Consider the following 25,258-nt stretch of genomic DNA (forward strand, 5'->3'; position numbering starts at 1 on the left):
AAAAAATTCAAAGGTCACAGCTTTTTCAGCATGAAGTTTTTCCCCTTGTGTACGAATATTTTTTCTGGTAAGTGTATAATCAATATTAACGCTGCATTTTAATCCAAATTAAATCTACAGTAGTCTGAGAACTTGTGTTAATCATTTTCAACCTTAAATATATATATATATATGACCTACACTTGGGCTAATGCAGCCCAGTCTTCAATTACCTAGTTTTATTTTTATAGAAAATTTCTCTGTTTTTCTCCTGCATTTAACAACAAATAAATATACCAAAATTTGAGACCTGCCTTCAGCAGATTAAGCAATGAAGTACGAGGGCTACTTTTTTTCAACCTCCGATAGGCTATAAAGAAAACACGGGTGAATATACAAAAAAGATTTTATTACCAAAAGTAATGTACAATACAGGCTATTTCTCTACATAACCACCTTGACAATTGAGCCATTTGTCATATCTGTGAACAAGCCTTGCAATACCCTCTTTATAAAATGTCCCCGCCAATGACTGGAAGTGAGTTGTGACGGTTTCTTTCAGCTCCACGTCCTTTTGGAAGCGCTTCCCGCCAAGCCACTGCTTCAGTTCAGGGAACAGATGTCACTCGGCGCTACGTCGGGACTATATGGTGGATGTTCGAAAATGTCCCACTGAAATTGCTGAAAGAGCCGTTGGGTTACACGAGCGCTGTGAGGACGGGCATTGTCGTGGATCAGAACAATTCCAGAAGTCAGCATGCCTCTTTGTTGTTTTGAATAGCTCTCCGTAAGCATCGCAAAGTTTCACAATATGAATCTGCATTAATTGTTGTTCCAGGCTGCATAAACTCCACAAACAATACACCTTTTTGGTCCCCCCCCCAAAAAAAAAACAGTTGCCATAACCTTACGGTTATTAAAGGTTCGTTTGAATTTTGTGGGTCTCTTTGGAGAATTTGTGTGCATCTATAGTTGTGATTGTCGTTTCGTTTCGGGCGTGTCATATTGAACCCATGTCTCATCACTTGTCACAATGGATTTCAAAAACTCTTCTTTGTCAGTATTGTAATGGTCAAGAAACTCAAACACTGCAACCATTCAGCGAGTTTTGTGGTCATCAGTCAACATCTGTGGGACCCAACAAGCGCAAACTTTTCTGTAGTGCAACTGTTCAGTAACGATAGAGTATAGGGAAGATCTTGAAACTTCCGGAAATTTCATCGATAATTCACTTATGGTGAACCTTCAATTTTGCTTAACCGCTTGGTCAACTCATTGAACAATGTCGTCGGTAGCAACAGACTTGCGTCCTTGACCCCCTTCATCATGCACATCAGTTCAGTCATCTTTAAATTTTCGACACCATTCACGAACAACGCCATCACTCATAAAGCTGTTTCCATACAAGCTGTTTCCAAAGCATTCTTCGATGAATATCCGCTGCACTGTTCCCTTCTGCCTGCAAGAAATGAATAACAGCTCGCAATTCACGCTTGGCGGGAGAATCAATAGCGACAGCCATGTTTACATGAATGCAACTCAATAGAAAATGGCGTGTTGAATACGCCAGTGACAGAGCGTGTGGAGGGGGAGACGCGCAGTTGCCTACTATGCACACCAACCACCTGCCGCATACCTGGCCATTATACTGTGCAATCGGAGGTTGAAAAAAAAAAAAAAACAACCTATGTATTTTCAAAGTTACAGGACTGGTTTTACTGGTGTGCACACTCAAAACATTGAAAAAGACTCGGGTTTGGCACAATAATGCAATAAAAAACATCCCCATCCACACTATACCATTTAGATTCCTATATAAGCAAATTTATGCACTGTCAAGTTCACATACATGACTGTTTTGTTGCAAATTTAAATGCCATTAGAAGGACTGGCACATGTTTTAATGAATTTGTATGTCAAATAATGTCACAGCTTGAGTTAATATTTATTTAAATTTTTCATATGCTACATTCATAGCTCTTATATTTTAATTATCTACTGTATATTTTCGTGCACAAGCCAAGGATCTTTGGAACTTGTTCTAAAGCTAAATTATGGGTTTGGCTTATATAGATCCACTAATCTTGTAAAAAATATAGGTGCTTTTAAATTAGCCAGGCGCAAGAAATAAATCTCCAAATTCTATATTTCTTAAGTTTATGAAAAAAAACCTCTATATATCTGATGTTTATGAAAAAATACTTTTAAATGAAATAAGCTTTAAGCTTTTGTTTTCGTGAAAATAAGTTGTTTTATTTTCAAAACTGTTTATATTGCTGGTTTGTTATACTGTCATCAAAATGAAAAACATGATACTGATTTGTGCCTGCCTAATAGAAAAGTACCAAAACTAGAAATAATAACAGAACACTGTAAATAATTAATGCATAAAAAATGCAATGGTAAAGGAAAATTACTTTGAAATTACTTTTAGGTGTTTTGAATGCAATCTTGATGGGGGGGGGGAAGATTATATAAATCCTTCAAAGTCTGTGTCAGAATATCAGTTTCCAAACAGTTCATAAAATTCACTTTTATTCATTGGAATGACTGGATGCATATCGTAATTTTCAATATTTTCTATACTATAATTTACGGTTTCTTCATACACAAAATCATCCTCACTGCCACTAATACATATACAGTTACTGATGCTCCCTTTTTAAAAGCTCTAGCTACGAATGGAACTCTGATGCTATTCATCATCCCCCAAATATGGATCTTTTATCCATTGTGCAACAATTACTAGTTTTACTTTTTTTTTTAAAATATCCACTTTTCACTATGGATTCACTTCTGTTGCCACATACTCCATCCAAAGATTAGATATAAGCCTATCTACTGTCTTTTTAAACACATATCCAGTGGTTGGTTAGATGTCATCCAATGTCAGTTCTCTCAGTATTACAGCCATTTTTGTTTTAATTTCATCTGTGAGATGGATGAGCCTTGAATTGAGCCCCAAACCAGTATGGATGGTTTATTAAATATACGGCCTTTTCTTTGGCTCCATGTTCTTTCCAGCCAATCCAAGGCATCACACACTTCTATCCGGCCTTTTTCAAGAGCATGCATTAAAACTCCCCTTGGGAATTTTTACACCCTTAGGCAGTATTTTGCTTAAAAACAACTGTAGGAGATAAATGGATTCTATCTGCCATACAGCAGAAAACTATGGTAAAATGGCATTTTTCATGACCTGCAGTCTTCATAAAAATGATCTTAGAATCTTTAATATCAACAATATGATTTGACAACAAATCAAATGACATGAGAGTTTCATCCATATTGGCGATTTGATACAACCTGAAACCATATTCGTTTTGTAAATTTATACATGCAGTTGAAGCCATCCGACTTCTGGCTGAAGAGAGAACTTTTTCACAAGCTTATTAAGATTTCTTAAGCATAAATTGTACCTATTCATAAAATAACTGCATCCCCCTACAGAGGCAACAAAATCTATTGTTTTGCTTTGAGCAAATTTGATACAATAAAACCATTCATTTGTGATTCTTGAATCCATGTTGAGAGTTTTCCCTCCAGTGCATGAAACAAAACACAGGCCAATACTCACATACAGCTTTCTTTTTTATTTTGGAACTGCTAATTCAAGCTCTACTCTCGAACTTGTTTTTCATTTACAGATAAATGCTGAGTAGCCATAACTGTTGTTAGAATTTCCAACAAACATGATCACCTGTGGTTTGAAATTTATAAGAATTGTTGTGTAAGAATTTCTCTTCCACTTCATAATTAAGACAGAAAATACAGTAGCACAGAAAATATGATTATCACAGATGTCATAGATGATATACAACAAATCAGTGGGAAAAATGTGCCAGCGTGCGATACGGTTGCCAAAGTTAAAACTATCATTGCTGGTTTCAGGCACTTTACAGTGATTTTACTGAAAAATATTCCACCTGTTTTACCTGCTTAGCAATATTTCTGCCCTCAAGGTGGCCCATTTGAACCAATGCATTGTTTTAGAGAATAACTTGTATTACAAAAAAACTCTTCTAGTAGGTGTTGGTATTACTTATTTTTGTATATTAAAAGTTTTTTTTAATTTGACTTTGGGTCGCGACAGCCCATATAATTTTCAGTCACAGTTATAAATATTTATCATCTCAAAATTCCCAATTCAAATTAATTCAAAGATAACCAACCTAATATCAGTGTTATTAAAAAATTACTTGAAACATGTAACTTGTCATTGGATTTAGTAATAAAAGGAATTTAAATAAAGCTATACAAACAAAACAAAAGAGCATGGCCCAAAATTAAATGTTACAGAAAATGATAAAAAGCAACAAGAATTGATGTAATGACCTCTGGCTTTTACAAAGGTATACAAATATAAACCCTAAATGTGGACATTTTTTTCCTTTGGATAATAGGCATCTTTTAGACATTTAAATAGTATGCAGACATGCATTTCTTCATCACGTGTTACATGAAGTTAAACTTTAAAAAATATTCAGAATATGTTATTGTTTGACACATTTACATTAAAACTGAGTGCAAATGACAGTCTTTTAAGTTTGGGATGGTTAGCCTTTTCAGCAGCTGTGCCTGATTTAGAAGTGAGGTTTCCTACCGAGCCACACAGCCAACTATTTTTTTCTTTAAATATTTCTCTCTTTCTTTTATAAAGAGAAAATAAAACACAATTGAAAATTAAACATACTTACGAGATCAGAATTAGATTTCAAAAATAGAGATTTTAGAGAAAGATTCTCAATTTTAGAGAAATGTCCATTTTTGTTTGGCAGAATTAAGCACATGAATGTCAGTATTGCGGGAGGTTGTTGCTAAATGCAAACAATTTTCAAAATTAACATCAATGATTCATGTTTTCACTCGTGATTTGATATGCTTCATCCAACTAAAAGGCTGCTCACAAGTGTGTTTCCAAATAGCGAAATAATTGATACAGCATGTTTGTAAAATGCACAATATTTCTCCTTGTCCAAATATGTTTTGTAGAAATCTTTCAAACAAACCTGATGGAATTCTCTCTTTTTAACAGTGTATCAAAACACATTTTACAAGTAAGCCTCCTGGCAATAAATTCACATCTACAGAGAATGGTGTCATGAATGGCACTTGAGTAATGTCTGGTTGCAATAACAACATGGGAAAGAGAATGAAGATATTTGTTCTTATCCATTGTTCCCAAATACCAAGTGTCATTTGAAATGCAAAAATCATATCAAACATGTTGTCAATAACTTCATATTTCCCTTAACCAGTATTAGCATCATTTAGGTGACAAGTTATATCAATTAGAAACACCTGGTGATACCACTCCTTGTTTTCGAATTCTGAAATAATTTTTGACTTGCTTCTGAAGACTTCTCTGACTGTATTTCTTGCTTCATATCTGTCTTATTTTCTTGATGAAAGTAGTACCAACTTTTCATACTTCATTTTAACCAGTTTACTAAACCTTTGTTTTCCCAACCATTGGTGAAGCAACATCTATTATTGTTATGCCTGATAAGTTGTTGAGTTGTAATGAGAAGCTATCCAATGCTGATACAACTGCTCTTAACAAATCTCGTATGCAAGTTGTGTCCCTTAAGTGGATACAGTACCAATGACAATTATTTTATTAAAATAATTATACCCATCTCGAATAAGAATTGCCATTTGAGCAGGAACTATTATGTTAGTGATTTTGTCTAATGATAAAGCATAAACTTAGATGCTTGAATTTTCAAATTATCTTTCATATGTTTTCTAATGTTGTCTACATGCCTACCAATAGTTTCACTAGACAGGATTATTTTTGAAAAATCCTTTTTCTTTTCTGAACACAGGATTTAAACAATGTTTTTCAAATATTCTTCAACTATCCAATTTTAATGAAAGTTTTTCACCAAAAAACATCCTTTTTCTTTTCTGGACAGAGAATTTCAACAATTATTTTCAAACATTCTTCTTTAACTATCTGGTTGTAACGAAAACTTTCCGCCAAAAAACGTTTATAAATTTATGGGGGGAAAAAAACATGAAAGCAGTACCTTTAGTGCGGGTAGCAATAAACATCAAATTTATTATTTTCTGCCAATGTTTGGTAGCTTTTGAAAGCCTTCAGTCCAGAAACTTGGTGACCTTGAGTCCAAAAACAAATCAACCTCATTTCAGACGCCCCATGCAAAATGGAAGGTTGAACCAGCAAAGTATGAAAAAATGCAGAAGTCCACTGGAGCTATGTCGGAATTATATGGTAGGTGTGGCAAAAGATCCCATTCAGCTCCATACAGAGTCCAAGCGGTGAATGCAGACACATATGGTCTTGCATCATAGCATTATCTTGATTTAACATTACCTTTTTGCACCAAAACACAATTCCACGTTTTTCCTTAATAGCAGTATCAACACGAACTAGCACCTCACAGTACACCTTACTGTCGACGGTTTTATCTTTTTCCACATACTCTTTGTGGATAACACCACAGCAATCCAACCAAATACAAAGCATGACCTTTTTGTTAGTCAAGTTGCACTTTGCGACACTGTCGACAGGTGCAAACCAACCTCCTTTTTGGCCTGAAGTAAATCCACTTTTCATCATAAGTAATGATCCGGTTCAGAATTTTGTCCTTCCGTTAATATTCGAACAGATTAGTGCAGGCCCGAACAGGTCTGTTCTTATCTGCTTCAGTCAGCTCATGCGGCACCCAGCGATTAAATTTCTACATCCAGTTTATGTGATGCATATAGCGACTAATTGGCATGGCACTAACATCTATTTCCTTACAAAGCTTTCGAGTAGTTGCATACTGATCTTCTTCCCCAAGTTCTCACAGGGAAGGCCTCATCATCATCAAAAGGCCACTCAGAATGCTCAACTTCTTGAATGTCATAGCCTTTGATTTTGAACTTTTGGTACCAAATCTTCACAGTGTCATATGATACAGTATTAGTACCTAAAGCTCTACACACGATTTGGTGACTTTCTATAGCTCACTTTTTAAAATGGAACTGGAAAGTAAATGATGATTCTAATCTCGTAGCATAATAGTTCCACTCCAGACATCTTGTACTTAATCATATTTTTTTTACGAATTTCACTACACAGTTGTTTTAAAGCAAGCCTCTTTCTTTCTAAGGCCAAAAATTGTTTGAGAAAAGATGATTAAACAGGCCGAATGAAACTGTTTGCACAGATCACATTTGCGGTAACCAGAAACTTTCATTAAAACCTGATAATTCACCATCTGAAATAAAAGTCTGCGCTTACGTTCCTACATTAGAAAGGCGTTGAAATCGAAAGAGTAGTTTCGATTCAAAATAACTTTAATAAATTGATCTACTCTCCGTTTATTCACCCCAAATTGTAAACACAAAATAATAAAGTATTAATACGTAAACATTTAGTAACAATCCAATAAAACAATTAAGTTTAAAATAAGTAATAGAAGAGTTGCACATCAGCTACATTCTAGCGACCGAATTCTATCAGTAAACATACTCCCACCCTATCAGGTTCGATCCTGATACAGGCAAAAGTAAAAGTTTATTTGCAGGCTTTTTGAAGACACTAGTCTTAGTTTTGACTGTAGCTATGCGAACTTCATCAATTTCGATTATCTTCCCCATTCCCTAATTTTCTTTGTCGATCGCTTCTGCAGGTTATTGGAAGCAAATTTCCTGCATATAATTGTTCCAATCTACAGCAGTTCCGACCTGAAATCCATCTCGCGTTCAAACCATGACATAGAAGTAAGTTCCTCAGCCCAACAGTAAATAAAACACGAGGCTTCTGTAAATGGAATCCTAGACCTCACAAACCAATTCTTAAGGTGAAGACTGACAGTAAGCTGGCAACCGGCAACATTACACCTCCAGCAGCACTTCCTGCCAACTTGTGTGACTGTTTGAACAAAAACGGTTTTGTGGTAAAATGTCCTTCTCTTCGAAGAAACTTATAGTATCTTCTTTCTTCCTTGGCAAATTTTAGATTCTCATCATCAATACAAAATGCCAGAAAAACCCAGATAACAGTGCAACAGGAATAAAATGGCACTAAATTCAAACAAACTGTTAACAAGTTGCTGATTTTTGAAAATAAGCACTATCTATATGTATTATCAGTAGTCAGTAACCTGCATGCACCAGAATCTGGCATTGTTCTTACATGCTGCCAAACTTGGCTTCATGATCTCTACAAAAAATACGAACCAACTTTTTTTAATGTAACTCAGCTCCTTGGGCCACAAACTAGCACCTGGCAGGCCACAGGTTGGCTGCCTATTTTTAAGTACAGAACTTGACAGCCATATTCATTTGCTTAACATTTCAACAAAAGTAATTTTTTAATAATCATAAAAATATAAAATATTTAAATAAATAAATTTTATATTTAAATAATAATAAAGGTCTATTCTAAACTCCCCCTTTTTTGTGTTATAACTTCAAAAAAGATTCAAGTAGAAATAATTTACATATGTTACACTTTTCTAAAAAAAAAAAAAAAAAAAAAAAAAAACTGTGGTTTGTTCTTATAATGCTCTTAATTTTCTTGTTACCATACCTGCCAACCTCTAAAGATAAAAATTTAGAAGATTTCTCCCCCAAATTCAGAAGATTTCTCCGAAATTCAGAAGAACACGGAGAATTAATATCATGCTTGGATATTAAAAAAATAACAATTTATACAAATAGAAAAAAGAAAATCGTACTTACATTAGTAAGTCTCAATTAAGTAGTAACTAAAAAATTAGGAAACATAAAACAAGAACTTAATGTTACACAAAAAAATTATTGCAATGAATTTAGAGTACATTTTTTGGCTTTAGCCAAAAATTCTTTGGAAAATTTCCTGTCATAACAATTAGTTTCCTCATAACACTTAACAATTAAAATGTTTTCTAGAGTTTTTGGTGAAATTGAAGAACGAAACAGTTTTGTTTTTCTTCACAACACTGAAGACTCTCTCGCACTCAGCATTACTGTGTGGAATTACGAGAATAGCACATAAAACTGTTGCTAATCTATCATATTTTTGTGTTCCATCAGCTCTTTTTATTCTTTTTAAAACCCTTATCACATACGATATTTGTTGCCGGAACAAAACGTTTGCAGCAACAGTTCTGAGAAACGCCCTTTGGCGAAATAGGGTTACCATCTTCACTTGGTAAACAGGCTGAAAGCCAAACAAGAATCAATTATCGCTCATATTGGCGAAAGTGACGTTTCCTTTCAAGTGACATTCGCTTCTTCGTGTTGTTTTGTATCGCTCACACGCTTTTCGTCCATTACTAACTTTATTGTTAGTAATGGAAGATAATAGAAAGGTGATTGCTATCAAGTTAATCACTTTGATCTCCACTCTGGCACTTCATGTAACAGATAAACACACTTCTGGTTATAGCAATCAATTACGTCAGTAATAGCCAAATTTTGTATACACTAAGAATAGTTTAAAAACGTCTGCTGGATAAGTCTATTTATCACACATCGCTTATGTGTATTTTCTATTGTCTGCATTTCAATGAAAATTTGATGGCTCACTGGAAAATTTGTGACCTGGTGAAAGTATTTTCTGACTAACTTTATGGCTCATAATTACTGTTCTGTCCATTCAAACAAACAGACAAAAAAAAAAAAAAAAAACTTCTATGACACAAATCTATATGGCTGATATTTACCTCCTCACAGCCAGCAGATACTATTCAGCAAAATGAAGATCAAATAAAGCATATGAATACATGAGCAATCAAACATGTGCGAGTTGTTTACTGTCCCATAGAACACTCGGTAATATACCTAAAACACATTAATTGTAATAACTCTAGAAATTAGGTGTTCACATCATGAGTTTGTTTTATGGTTTGGTTTATTGAGATTACAGCAAACCACACTAGGGCTATCTGCCTAAGGGAAGGGATGCCTTCGTGGAGGACTTTCTAAGGGAAACTGGCTCGTATATACGTTATACATGGGGAAAACCACGAAAACGCCCATGCAGCCAGCTCGTTCACGGGATTCAAATCTCAGACCAAACTACCAGTGTTCAGCAACTTTACCGCTCGGCCGCTGGTGGGCTCAGTTTGTTTTATGTGATTACCGCAAAGCCTCGAAAGATAACAACAGGAGGGATCCCTTTGTAGAAGATTTCTTTAAACCGGCTCATATACCAGTTACAAATGGGGAAAACCAAGAAAACGCCCATGTAGCCAGCTCGTTTGCGACATTCTAACCTGAGACAGAACTACCAGTGTTCAACGACGCTTCTTCCACTAACAGGCAGTGCACTTAATTGGAAAGTACAATTCATTATGTAAACAGATATGAAGGTGATAATCAGTTGTGTACTGTCTTATGTAATCAAATCTTATAAATGCACAGCTGTTACATTTCTTATTATTTATTACTCATGTTTACATTACGTAGATCATACATATGATATAATTATGAATTAAACCAATAACAAAATGTGTATACTCTTTAGTACTCAAATACTCATCAATTATTTTTCAACTGATTATTACATACCCATAATAATTTGCAAAGAACTGATAACTATAGTTGCTGCCAATTACATAATCGTTATCTGAATTAAAAGCAACTTCAAATAAACTTCTTGGCAATGTTCATTTTTGTATTCATACATACATATATATACACATCTAATAAGTCATATATTTACATACGGATAGAGAGATGCGATGGTTTAGAAGTTGTTAATATATATTTATTAGTATTAATGTAATGAATAACATTTATATTAATGAATGTATATACAAATGTTTTTCATCGTGAATAATAATAAATCGATAAATTTCCAATGTTTCAATATGTAGCATTTACAATAAAAGTATAGTTTCTAATGTATTTATAATCCAAAAAGTATTTCATTAATAACATGAAAATAATAAGACAAATTTAATGAGTATTCTCATTATTACATAAGCTATGCTTTTCTTTTTTTATGCATCTTTTATGCTGTTTAAAATGTGTCACTGATTATGCAATTAACAATTTAAAAGATAAGTAATTAGGGGAAAAGCCATGCATATACAAACGGATTTTAAAAAATTATTCAACTTAAATTTAAGAAATAAAATTCTATTATATAAGTGATAATACAAGATCAGCACGAAAAACAACAAAGTTGGCGAACTTTTGGCGATGAACCATTTGTAAACAAATCCGAACTGCAAGAACATCGTAAAATACTGTCAACTCTGAAATTTCTACGATTATATATTTAATGAACATATAAACATTTTAAAAATGACACAGGCAGTTATATTATTACAACAAACAGCAATAATTAAATCGGCCTTTATTTCCATCGTCCATGACTTCACAGTGAGAGCCACCGCCATATTGAATGTGATCCCTAAGTGTGATATTTACCCGTGATCCTTCAGAAGCAGAACTTTCGTCTGATTGGTTGAACGCTCGAGGAACACGTCTCCAGCTGGAACATTTTCGGAAAAGTTTTTAAATGTTGCTAGTAGCCGGGACATGTTCCTCCTAGCTAGACGAAACATTTCTCGGAAGCCTGCCGCTTAAAGCTGTGCTACTAGAATCTCGTTTCTCAGAATTGTCCCGGGTAAGCGCGCGCGTCCATAGAAGTAATAGGGCCATAAGGTACCAACGAGGACATCAAGTCTATCTTCTCCAGAACTGGCAAAGTCTTCAAAGCGCGCGCGTCCATAGAAGTAATAGGGCCATAAGGTACCAACGAGGACATCAATTCTATCTTCTCCAGAACTGGCAAAGTCTTCAAACTATGCAGCAGAAAATTGGTTTTGTAGTTCATCTAAAGCATCATTATGGCATTCATTTTCTTTAATTGCTAACAAAAATGGAAATTTATCAATAAAAAAATAAATCTTTTCAAAAGATGAATTTTCAATTTGTTTCAAATTTGCCACTTCAGCATTTAAAAGAACTTCATTTTGCAAAAGAAACTTCTTTACAATGGAATCACAGGCTGAGGAAAAGTACTTTCTAAGCATTAACTTCATGCTTTTTAGACTTAACATGCTTCACAATGTCGCTTCGTCCACCGTGACTTATTATGAAGTCACACACGCACACGTTGCAAAATGAATAGTTATTTCCTTTGAAGGATTCTTTAATTGTTGGAAATTCAGCTTGTAGGCAGGCCGAAAATATTGAGAATACTGTTTTTTTGAACTCATTTCGTAACAACGACGTATTAAGAAAATTCGTAGCACGTGCAAACAAAAAAAAAAAAAAAACGAATGCGACAATCCACGTTTGTTGAGTCCGAGCTCAGTAATTCCCTTGTTGCTGAAGCGAAAGCGAAAAAAATAATCTGGCGCCCACAAAGAAAAGAGTGGGATAAACAAGTTCAGCGCATTGGATTGGCTGGTTAAGCAGCGAGTTAGGAGAAACCACAGGTTACTGGATTCGAAGTAGTCGGTAGTTGGCGGTAAAACACGATGCAATTGGCGAAAATTGCTGAATTGGCGAAAAATTCTAAAATTTCGACAAAAATCACTAAAAACACTTGAAAAAGGAAAAAAATCGTAAAAAATGGATTACGATTGTAAAATCATTAAGACAAACGCATTTTCATAAAAATTACGAGAAATTCGTAAAAGTTGGCAGGTATGTGTTACTAAAAATGGCAAAAAATTTCATTAGCCCTCAAGCTCATCATCCCGCAATTTCCACGGGCAACTGAAATGTACCAAAATTTGCTCATTGCGCAGGAATATGTTCTTCCTTTATTACGAAGCTCATCCCGTTTCTCCCCCCCCCCGTATAACCATTGAAATAAATTATATACAGTATTAGGCATTTAGTTTACGCTTTGACTAACAGATATCGTCAGTTGGCCACTAAATTGGGGCTTTTGAATGCACGTGGTATTAGTGCTCAAACTTCACTTTTTGCTGCTTTTTTCTTACAGAAATGGCTGCTAGAAAATGTTCAGTGATTATCTTGATTATATTTAATTGAATTACTAATTAGATTTATTGATTGGATTAATAATTAGACTGATTTTTAATTAGATTTATTGAATTTGGTGCAAAGACTGTGAAGTTGGACTTTGCCTTGAACCTTTTGAACTCTATCATACTAAACTGCATTTCTAAGGTATTTTTCCCTCAGCGCTTTATATTTTCTTAAATTTTATACACTTTACTTTTTTATATTATGCAATAAATAGAAATTAACTGTAATTTGAGAGAAATTTATTTAAAAGGAGATTTTGTTTGGTGATAAGATCTGAAATTTGTTTTTCTGGCAACTTAATTTCTCATGATATAAAAATCTATACAAAAAATATTTTCTAGAAAGAAAAAGTGCATTTTTCAATTCTCCAATATATATAGATTTAAAATATGGAGGGGAAACAATTTTGGAAGCAATTCCGGTCCATAAATCGAAGAGGTTAAGGACTGGAATGCTTTACATTATTTGAATCAGCACACTCCAGCCAGAAATTGGCCTATGCATTACACATGACAAAAATAAGAAAAAAGGTCCTTCTGTAGGTAAGCTATTCAACAGCTCAGCATAGAATATAAACTGAAACTATTCAATAAATTTGTTTAGCTATTAACTGACCATTTCATTATATGTTGCATTTTAATCAGAATTTTCAAAACAATAATTCAAAACAAGATGTTATGGTTCACTATTGTCTTTTATGAGTAGTGGAGATAATAAATAAGGATTCTTCTTACACTTACAATTGACAGGTGGAAATTCCTCAAGTACCTACATTCCTTTCAATGAAAATTAATTAAATACATGCATATTTTAACCTTCTTTTTAATCAATTAAAAAAAATTTACATTGACTCGCCAATTGTTTCTACACATTATACAGGAAATATAGATTCCCATTTAAAGAGAGACAACATTCACAGTTAACAGGGTTCATAGCCACATTTTAGTTAAAAAAAATAAGCACCTGTCTAATTACATTATACACAATTGCATAACCTTAATTAGACTTGTAATTTAAAATATGAGAAATGCAGTATTTATTAAGAGAGAATAAGCATTACCTCAATCATGGAAAATAATTACTTTTTTTTTTTTTTTTTTTAAATTTTAAATAACAGTTCAATTTACAGAACTAGTTTACAATGACAGGAAAAAAAAAAAAAAACTATGCAGAAGTAAACTATATTACAAAATTTAATGATGAAATTTCAGTTCAAAATAGAGAAAAATAAATAATAATAAGGTATTCGCTTGGAACCTAATAATAAATACAATTTATTTTTCCACTCATATTGATATTTAAATAATTTAAATATAAATTCTGAACATTTTCTAAATTTTCATTGTACAGTCAAAAGTCGTTAATCCGGACTCGTCGGGACTTCGGCGATTCCGGATTATCGATTTTTCCGGATTATAGATCATCAGTTTAAATCTGGTAAAATGGCATGCAGAAATTATAAAATTAAAAATATAAAACCGTAATTTACGAAATAAAGAACAATTATGATCTAAAGGGTATCAAAATTTACAAAAAAAAAAAAAAGCTTAATATTTATTAAACATTTCTTTCAATGTAAGTTGTTTAAGTTGCTTCGTTTTTTTATGTTATAATACATTCTCTTTAATTCTATAAACAGACATAATTTCTTGTTCAGTTACAAAGTTCCGATGTTCAAGTCCTATAATTGCTGTGTCGAGAATACCGACTAATTTGTCAATCGAAATTTTTTCATTTTCAATAACCTCTGTTACTGGAAGCGAATTATAATGACGAGGCATTTGATTTAAATCATATCAAAGACCAGATGAAATACTACATTGAGTAAGCAATTATAAGCCAAATAAAATAAAAACATCTGCCCTTAAGATAAGGATAGTGCTGAGAGGTCAACTTCCAATTCAATGCACGCTGCGGTGGCATTAAAGATAAACAAAGTTTAGATAAACAAACGTTAAAGTTTAGATAAACAAAGGATATGGCCTTTACCCATTTTTTGCAGCAATTCCACTTTTAGTTTAATGGACTCCGAAAGATACTTTCGCTTTGTATATCCTTTACATACTAGTAAATATATATCGGAAATTCTATTTGACATAATCGAAAATTCAAGCTTACTTTTATAAAATTGCTCTAACAGTCAGCAAAAAATAATAATCCGGATCCAATTCGAAGATTAAGGAACAACACAATCTGCAACATTAACTGAAATAGATAATTAGGTAATTTTAGCTTAGCTTATCCCGTCCGTTATACATTAAACGCGCATTCGTGAAAGTATTTTGCTCACATGCACACGCAAATTCGCAGCGACGCATGCGCAGAAAATTTGTAGCTTTGAGGTCCGGATTATAGATCATTCCGGATTATGGGTGTCCGAATTAACGACTTTTCACTGTATATCAGTTTTCCCTTAACAGGTATTGCAAGCAAAGTAATTTAAGTAAAAAAGAGGAACATTTCTGAAATCAGAAGACAAAAATTTGCTTCATGCAGTCATCCTTTAACAGTAAAAGCTTAACTAACCTGCATACTTAGAAATTGGCGAATATTCGGACAGTCGAGCATAACTTGAAAAAGAGGAGAGGGTAGACTGAAGCCGCTCTTTAGATTTGTCCGCTAAATAAATGCTTTTGACATTTCGATATGTGCATCACACAAAAATAAACCAATGGAACTGAAAAATATTCTGCTTAGCAAACACAGTAAAATACTTTTAAGTGTTCATAAACAAATCTCGGACAGAACATCAAAATTATTTATCTCTGCAAAATATCCCAAACGTTATTGCGCAATACGTGTGCCGTAATTCTTCCCTACGTGATGTTACACAATCGGAACCAACAGCTGCCGGTATTGGGAAAATAAAGAACTAAATAACTGGGGTGTTTTTCATTCTAATTTTCAACAGATGGCGTTAAATTTCCGGAATAGAATCATTCTTTGCTTGGTAGACCGCAGAACTTTTAGTCCTATTCAATCCAGATTGGATAGTGACAAAAAAAAAAAGTCCGTTTCTTGTTTTGCAACGAACTGTAACAGTTCCAATATTCAAGATTTTCTGAAGAAAAGGGAGAACCTCCCAATCTTCGTACTGTATAATGTATTGGTCAAAAAAATGAAATTATTTTGACTATTCGATTACTTTCCCTTTATTTAAGGCATTCCGAATATTATTCCTTAGAAAGCTAAATCTGTGTTAAAACACAACCATTTTTGGAAGTTTACTATACTTCAGCAGTTACTGCAACTATGTTATTATAAACATTCATACATATGCTCATAATATAAGCATAATGATCATAATAAACACGAATATGAACTGACCAAGCAGAACGAGAACGCAAATGATTAAGATCTTGATAGAAATTTAAACGTGTGTAGTATTTGGGTGGGAGGAAAAGAATGCCGAACGTACCGGAATTTTCTACTGCTTTCGCAATTCTTTGATCGATAGAACGACGGGCACCTGTCTGTTTCGGCTGAGTTCGGCAAAAGTTGTTTTAGTTTCGGCTTTGGTACGGGGAAAAATAGCACGTTCATTAAAAAAAAAAAAAAAAAAAAAAGGACTAAAAGCAAAAAAATAAGGGCTTTAAAGAAAAAGTAAGCACCTATAAGGGCCTTTATATTTTATTTTCAAATATAAGGACTTATAAGCACTTATAAGGACCGCTACGAACCCTGGTTAAACAAACAGCAGTTATGCAGGAAAACGGAATAATGCATATAATAATTAACATAAATATATGATTAATAATTTACTTGTGTTTCTTAAGTAGCTAAATTTGGATTAGTTTTACTTTCATATGTAAATTCAAAACAAGAACACACTTCAAAACAGAAAGAACAAGTTTTTTTTTTTATTACTTATATTATTGTATTCCAATAGGAATCAACGGGGAAATAAAAGATTAATTGCTGCACAAGTAATTTATTTTTAATGGATAACTTTACTATATATTACATGTACGTTTAAATTCCATATTATTGTGAATTTTGCTATTCTACATGTTTATTTATTTATTTATTTTATTTTTTATTTCCGATAGAAATTCTGCTTTACTTTAATAGTTTGAGAAAGTAACTTTTCAATTATTCCACAATAAACAAACTTAATCTTCTTTTAGACAAAGACCAGTTAATCAAGACTAGATTGTATTGCATGTCACTGCAGAGATTTTTTAAAAGAAGTTTATAAGCAATAAAAAATAAATGAATACATTTCAATTCTTGGTAATTATTAAAGAAACAGTATACCTTTTGAAAGCTGTTTAGAGCTGCATTTGGATCATCTTCTTTCAAAGATTTGGAGTTATAGTATTGATTTTCTAAATCAACATCAGGCTCTGAATTACTGTCTTCAGAATACTCCTGCATAGGAAAAAAAAAAAAAAAGAGAGAGAGAGAGAGAGATTTAACTGAAAGGCTGCAATATAGTTACATTTGTACACAAAATCTTTCACTTTCAGAGCAATTCAATTCAGAAATTTTTGATTAATGGTATCAAGATAAAACATACAGAAGAAATGCAATGCACAATATAGGAGAAAAAATTGCAGCAATACCTGTACACAATCATATTAGCATATTAGCAACACACTTCAGCAGAGTATGCATGCAAAGGCCTTCCTTTAATACACATATCAGAAATGGAGTGAAAATTTCTTATCCCAAAAATTTCAAGCAGTAAAAACAGTTAAAACAGAATGGAAATATGAGAGTATATATAGCATGTGTATGTTTAACATAAGATATAAAATATGAAATTAAAAATTATAAATCAGAAAAAGACCTGTAATTCTCCAATTTAATTTATATATCTTCCTTTTCTGTTCTAAAAGTAGAAATTGTTTATATTAAATTTTTCTGGACAGTGTCTTTCAAAATTAATGTGTTTCATGCTTGCTTATGCAATCCTGCAATGTGACAGCTCTTATCCAATCAGATCAAAGAAATCTTTGACTATAAATCTTGCACTTCACTTGCCATTGCTGCTATCAAATATTGACTATAAATCTTGCACTTTACTGATGCTTACTCCTTTTCCACTTCGCTTGCCACTGCTGCTAACAAGGATGATTTGCCGCTCTGCTTTGTCCATTGTTCTAAAGATATGTAAACTATACAAAATTTATGCAGATGCATACTGCATCCATAATGAAAGTGATTAAGAGTACGTATCTCAAGAATGTCTTGGAATAAATTATGTTTTCAGTCACATTTGTCTGGAATGTCATCTTATGTAGCTATTTCCTAATCATCAAATTATTTACAGAATTTTTTACATATATATAGGTAATACGGAATATAAAAAATATGAAGGAAAATTATTAACAAATTAAATTTAATTGGAAAAAATTTCTAATTTAATTGGTAACAGCCCTTGAATTCCTAATTAAGTACATGCCCTCTGCAAGAACACATATTGCACCATTTTGCATCATTTCTGTGTATTTGGGTTTGAACACATTTCTGCACATTAAAAGTACTTTTAAGGACCATTAATAAAAAAAATTAAGGAATTATTATATCAGCAAGGGGAAATGAATAAACCAAAGCAATTGTCTATATCCAAACTTTACTTTTGCAATACCATTTTAAGAATAAATAAAATCTGTAAGTTGGATGCATTATAACTATACATAATATAATACTTAATGCAGGGTTTAATTTCTAAAATTAGAAGTGCCGGAGCCCTATGGAAGACCGTCAGCAAAGAGAAACAAGAGTAAATAAATAAATAAAATGACTATTTAACTTATTAATAATTTAAAAATGAAATAGTTAATTATTATCAAATTAATTAATAGCTATTAAATTAATGTTTATTAAGTGTTATTTAATCAATAATTATTATATAGTTAATTAATTATAATTTAATTGTTAATTATTAAATCATTAATTATTATTTATTGAAATAATTAAATAATTAAAGATTAAAGAAACTAAATATAAAGAGATAAATTAAAATAAGTGAATTTTAATATAATTTTATTGCTAAAAATAAAATATTCGAGATAAAATTTCTACTGAAATTGTTATTCAATTACATAAAAGAAGTGCCGCAGCCTTCTTATTTAGGGCTCCGGGGCATTCCGGCTAGAATTATGATTTATTACAAAAACTAAGAAGTACCAGGCTCCGGCCTAATTTAAGCTCTGATCGTAAGAGGGGGAAGTTCTTTTTTGTCATCCAAAAAATTAAATACACTTAAAGAATAGCTGATGAAAATTCAGATAATCTAAAAACAGGTGGGAAACAGAATGAAGGCGTACGGGTATGAGTGGGTGGAAACAAAAAATGAGAAAATCTTGGTGAGAGAGAATGTTCTCTTTGACCGCGGCTCTCTGCTGATATAATTATAATCATCAAGCGGATGTGTGTCGGGTAAAATGAGTCCTGAATCTGACTCTTAAGGATGAATCTAAAGTTGCTGGTTATGCTTTTCGCCCCCCCTTCTGTATTTGGTTACATTAGTAGATACTATGGGAAGACGATGTATAGGACGTGCTTGAGCAGTTTACCTCAGTATTTCACTCTTATTGTACTTGCTGTCACTTAACGCAAATTTAAAAACACAAATTTTCCTTTCTGCGAGGATAACTAACTGTAACCATTGATAACAATACGCTAGATACGATGGCATGGCGAGAAATTTACGCTTTCCTAAACAAACTCCCCCAAATTTATTGCACTTCGTAAGGTTTCCCATGTGAGTGAGGGGGCTTTACTTGAACGTCTGATGTTCTCATGAGTTCGTATTTCTAGGGAAATAGAGTATTGCAAGGTCTGTTTATTGTTAAACTAAAACGTTACGAATTCTAATTTTTTCCCTTGAAATTGTGGTTTTGTTTTATAAAAAGAAGTACTGGAGCTCATCTTATTTAGGGCTCCGGTGAGCTCCAGCTAGAATTGTCATTTATCTTAAAAATTGAGAAGTACCGGAGTCGGGCTCCGGTGGGCTCTGGCGCTATTTAAGCACTGACTTAATGTAACTATAAAATAAATTCAAGAATAAAATCAACTTAGCAAAATTTATCAGGTACAGCATTAAATTACAAAATTCCTCCAAAATTTACATTTATAATATATTTTACAGAGGATTAGTAACATTTAAACTTTACTAACAATTAGTTTTGTTTTGATTTTTTCCTTTTATGCCTCATTTTGTCATGTATACACTCAGTCCAGAAGATTTATGCAAATTTTATGTCGAGCAGCATAAGTTAAAATGAGAAGTAAAATGGTAACCAGCATGATTCATCAGAAGTTTTGGCTGTTGCCACTGCTGCTGCTTGCTAAGAGAAAGAGAGACATTGCAGAACAGATATGAACTCTTGACAATGACAAGATTAGTAAGTGCTGAAAGTTAGTTGCATATTGACCCAGTTAGTGTCTCTTAGAGTTGTTAGAGTTATTATCAAGTTAATATACAGTATTTAATATAAAGTTCCAACATGCCGTTAAAGTACCAGAGATGGTAAGTTTTATGGTATGGTAGGACACTGTATGCTCTTCTGATTTAATAGTATAGACATCCCATCAAAATATTAACTGAATGAAATCAGCCAAATAATGATGGTTTATCAGGAATTCTCACACACCATAAAAATTATATTTATTAGAAGAAATTGTGTAAGTAATACTTCATGACCGTGTTATAGGAATGCAATTTAAAAACAAAATATAAGGATAGGAAAACTTTTAAAATTTAGGATAGACAATAGCAGCAGAACTTAGGACAGACAGAGATGGCACCAGGTGGCGAAATGCCTAGTGCAATGCAGTGAGGCAAATAAAATTAATCTTTTAAATTTTCAGTTTTCAATTTCCTTACCAATAGAAAAATTCCTGTCTACACATGCTTGTCTATATGACAATATAAGAACTAGTTTTGCAATTTTCCATGCTTGTGTATAGTGAAATGATGAGAAAATTAAGGAAAGACAAACATGAAAGAGAAAGATTCCAGGATCAAAAACAAAAGATTCAAATAACTTTGTTTTTACTATTCCTTGAAAAATTTTCCATAAAATAAGAAATTTACTACAAATTTCCTATAATACATTCATTACATGTTAATACTATGAAAACATCTTCCATTTGGTCATATTTTTCTAGAATCACCTTCAAATCCTTCCAAAGTGGCTAGGTTTAAAAATTACCCAGGCCAAGAGCAAAAATCCAAAAGATTTTTCAAATAAAAAATTTAGAAAAGAAAAATGCAAAGTGGTTTTTTTTTTTTTTTTTTTTTTTTTTTTTTTTTCCTACAACACTGACACACATAGAAATATTTTGAAACAACTACACAGGAAAAGAACTATAATGTAAAAATATAAAAAAATGAAATTAATTTTAAAATAACTAGTAGTTCTTTTGCTTTTGCTAAGAAGTCATTTGGAAACTGTTTCAAAGCATTTATTTATCTTATTTATTTTTCACAGTCAAAATATTCCTAACTTGCCAAAATGGAAAGTAATGTCACTATGTAACCTCACGGCTCAATGAGCGCAAAACTAGCGGTCGCTGGACGAAACACTGGCCAAAAAAAAGCTGTCAGACGATGTACGGGAGTCACGAACTTAAGCATGCTGTTTCCCCGAGATTTACTTTGTAACTTAAATGTATAATTAATGTCCTTAATTGTAATGTTTTATCTTAATTGTGTTTTGCTAATTAAAGCTAATTAAAAAGGCAAAGTGAGTCTGTTGTTTATGTTAGTTTTGGTTATAACTAAAATATGACATGGGAAAATAAAAATGTTTTAATTTTATGCTATTTTATAACTACAGTTTTCATATATTATCATTGCTTTAATTATGTTTAAAAAAATTTTTGAAAATTTTGCAAATATGCAGATAAAAAAATTATATACACAAATTGATTTTGAAATCACCAAAATGTTGATAAAACACCAAATTTAACAGCACATAATAAATGAACTCCTATCTTGAAAAGGGAAGAAAAGCATATTTATGACGTAATATTTTAAACTCTTTATTTTCAAAAAAGAAACAATTTCGAAAATTTAATGTTTCAATCAAGGTAGGATCTCGTGCCCCATTAAGAAGTAAGAAAGAATTCATATTTGTTAATTAATTGAAAAATATTCTTCCAAAATGTTAATTCACACTCGGCAATCCTAAAAAACAGAATGTCAGATGAGTAAAATTAAGGGGGGGGGAATCTAAGGACTTTTAAATACTTTAAGAACTTTGTGCATTGCGAACGCTATCACTCAACCAATATCTAGAATTCAAAGAATTTCCAAGTTATAAATACTTCAGCTGTGTTCTGCACATACTCTTTCGCCAGTAGCATTATCATGTTAAATCATGTCCCTTTGATAAGCTCTATTTTCTCCATTGTTTGAAATGTAACTGCATATACAAAATTCTGGGCATGTTTAGCACCCTTAGTTTTGTACCAAATAAGAAAAAAAATGTGTTTCTAAGGAATTATTCTGGTTAAAAAGAAAAATGTTTTAACCATCAAGACAGTCGTGATTTTTCTTCCAGTCATCATCTATGCAGCAGTTTTCTCAGCCATGATTAAAAAGTGAACTATTGCCTTCCCTAATCAACTCTCATCTTATTCACAACTAAGTAAACCACTATGTATGTTGTAAATTAATCAAGAATTAAAAAAATATCTTTTGCAACTCACTTCCTCTAATAACGGAAATATTTTTATATGCTAACTTAATTTCTTAATAAGCATGTAATAAAAGAAAGGGTGAAAGTGCAGAATCGCCCACTGCTTGGAGCGTTTTTAAGAATTGCACATACACGGTATCCATGTACACGTCGACCTATTTTCACTTAAAAAAACATCCTCGAATTGCACAAAAATGGCATTGCGCACACTCTTGACTTTATCCATGTACACATCGACCTATTTTCTTTTAAAAAGTCAAAGAAAATTGATAAAAATCCAATTCTACTTACTCTTGTAAAAAGCACCAAACAAATAAGGGGGCGATTCTCGACTTTAGCCAAAGAAAGATTTCACTGAAATGAGTTTTTGGTACAACTCTGATATACGCCCTAATTTCACCAAATGTGGCGATATGTGTTTTACGCTGGTTTTTGGCACGATTGCATGTTGTATGGCAACCCTGCTGACGTTGAAAAATCTTTCGCTCGAGTTCGTTGGTTCGCGTCATGCTTTGTGTCTGAGAAGCTAGGAGGGAAAGATATAATGGTGAAAGTTGTTGAATTGAAGTTCGGCCAAAGGAAATATCGTCGTGCCCACCCTGTTGAGAGGCAATGGGTATTTGGAGGTGTGGAAAGAGGGTATGGGAGATTATTTTTAGTGGATGTGCGCGATAGAAGTAGGGATTTGTGATTATTTGTGAACCATAGTATGAATTTTCTGGATAGTGTGTCTGGCTGTCATACAAATACGATAGTGATTACGTGGCGGCATGTTAAAGGCGGTATGAAATTGGGATTTCTGCTGTTCGAAAAAGCATTAATGATAAGTGCATTTTATTTTATTCTTATTTTGTAGAATGTTATGTTCATTGTTTTTTTAGTATGAATTTCTGTCGTTATTGTTGTTTTTTTGAATTGTTTTAAATTTATTTTAGTTATTTTGTTGATTAGTGCGTACCATCTAAATTGTTCAATTCGTAGATGTTTTTTAAAATTGAAACAGAACACTGTGTACATGGTATTCTTTGAAATTTATTGTTGTTAATTTATTAAAGTGAGTTGTGCATAGTTCGTAAATTCGTTTGTTGCCTAAATTGTGCAATTCGTAGATGTTTTTTTTAAGTTTAAACAGGATGCTGTGTACATGGTATTCTTTGAAATTTATTGTTATGTTAATTTATTAAAGCGAGGTGTGCGTAGTTCATAGATTCGTTTGTTGCCTAGATTGTGCCCCTCGTAGATGTTTTTTTAAGTTAAAACATATTGCTGTGTACATGGACTCTTGTCAAATAATTTCGGTTAGAATCTTCACGGTTTTGCTATCTAAATTTTTTGTTTTTGTTTCAGATTTTTAGCTTAAATTGTGTGTTCAAAACGTGGTTTTTGCATTTGTGAAAACCGTGTTTTTGGATACATTTTAGGCTTAAAGTTCGAAATACAGACAAAAAATTTAGATAGCAATATGGCAGCGTGGAGTTTCTCGCCAAAAATATTTGGCGACTTGAGGGCGCATATCAGAGTAGTTCCGAGTTTTTTCAATTTGCTATAAAAAAAGTTCACGAGAGAATGCCAAACTGGAAACATACTGGTAAATATAACAAGTTGATAAAGCATGTTTTTTAACATCATCTAAATTATTTTTTAATTTCCTGAGCCATAAAATAAAATCTGTGACTAAGCCGAATCGAAGCATTAAGCCAAACTAACGAAAAACAAAGTGTAACTCCACATGAACCGATCAAGCAAATATATATAAAACAACACATATATCCTTATCGTAATGTATGCATGTGCATATTTCAGGGGCATCAAGACTAAATTAATGTGCATATTTCAGGGGCATCAAGACTAAATTAATTAAATGCTTTCATGCTTTGGAACCACTCAACATAAGCAAAAATAAATATCGCCAATTATCCGTTTTCTACTATACTAGTTAGACAGCAAATTAAAAAGGGGGGAAAAGTAAACTAAAGGCCTAAAGTAGAATTCGTATGAAAGGATTTGCATTCTGTGGCTCACCTAATCAGTATATTTTTTAAGAGCTTTTACGAAAACATTTACAAACTTCGCGTGAAAGAACAACGAAAGTCGAGAGAAATGCTATCAACAGCGTGAACATGTCAGTACATACACATTTCCGATACAGTATTTAAGAATCCAAAAAATAACAAACCACAGTTCAGTATTTATGATCAAGTGCTGTTACAACTGCTTATATTTTTAAATTAAAAAGTAAATTAAATCATTCATACTAAATCATAATCTTCTTCGTCGTCACACATAAAGTCCTCTTCGGCGTCCGACATGTTTACCCGGTTTACTTTCCACAGTTGTTGCAGCGCTACCTAGCTGAAATGTAGTTTATGCTCTCAACTCTAAATAAATGAAAAAGAAAAATAAATCAAAACATTAAATAAATATTTACAATTGCCAGACATATATTTTTTCTTAAATTATCAATAATTATTCCTAAAATAGCATTTTATTCAATGACAAGCTATTTTTATATTCATACGCTTTGCTATAAAAGATGTTTCTACATCTTGACACTCGAGAATAAAATACGATCTGTGTGTGCTATACGCTAAGGCTCCTCTAGCCTTACTATACGCGATTGAATTCTTCGAACGGCAGTATATTCTACTAGAGATACTTTATAAGGC

The 25,258-nt window shown here is 32.6% G+C and overlaps 1 protein-coding gene across 2 annotated transcripts in view; it reads right to left on the reverse strand.

The window, feature by feature from the left end:
- The window catches only part of alien (COP9 signalosome complex subunit 2 alien), a 101,679-nt gene extending 76,691 nt beyond the window's left edge, over positions 1 to 24,988 (reverse strand). For both annotated transcript variants that reach the window (XM_085810779.1, XM_085810778.1), the window contains exons 1-2: positions 24,848 to 24,988; positions 17,194 to 17,307 (exon numbers count right to left, since the gene is read on the reverse strand). In XM_085810779.1, the coding sequence (XP_085666905.1) occupies positions 17,194 to 17,307; positions 24,848 to 24,901 (168 nt within the window). In that variant the 5' untranslated portion in view covers positions 24,902 to 24,988. The remainder of the gene's footprint in view (positions 1 to 17,193; positions 17,308 to 24,847) is intronic.
- Positions 24,989 to 25,258: the final 270 nt, after the last annotated feature.

This window comes from Stegodyphus dumicola, chromosome 2 (assembly GCF_044657685.1).
Source record: "Stegodyphus dumicola isolate Sdum_Otavi_A_Nest chromosome 2, ASM4465768v1".
Taxonomy (NCBI): domain Eukaryota; kingdom Metazoa; phylum Arthropoda; class Arachnida; order Araneae; family Eresidae; genus Stegodyphus; species Stegodyphus dumicola.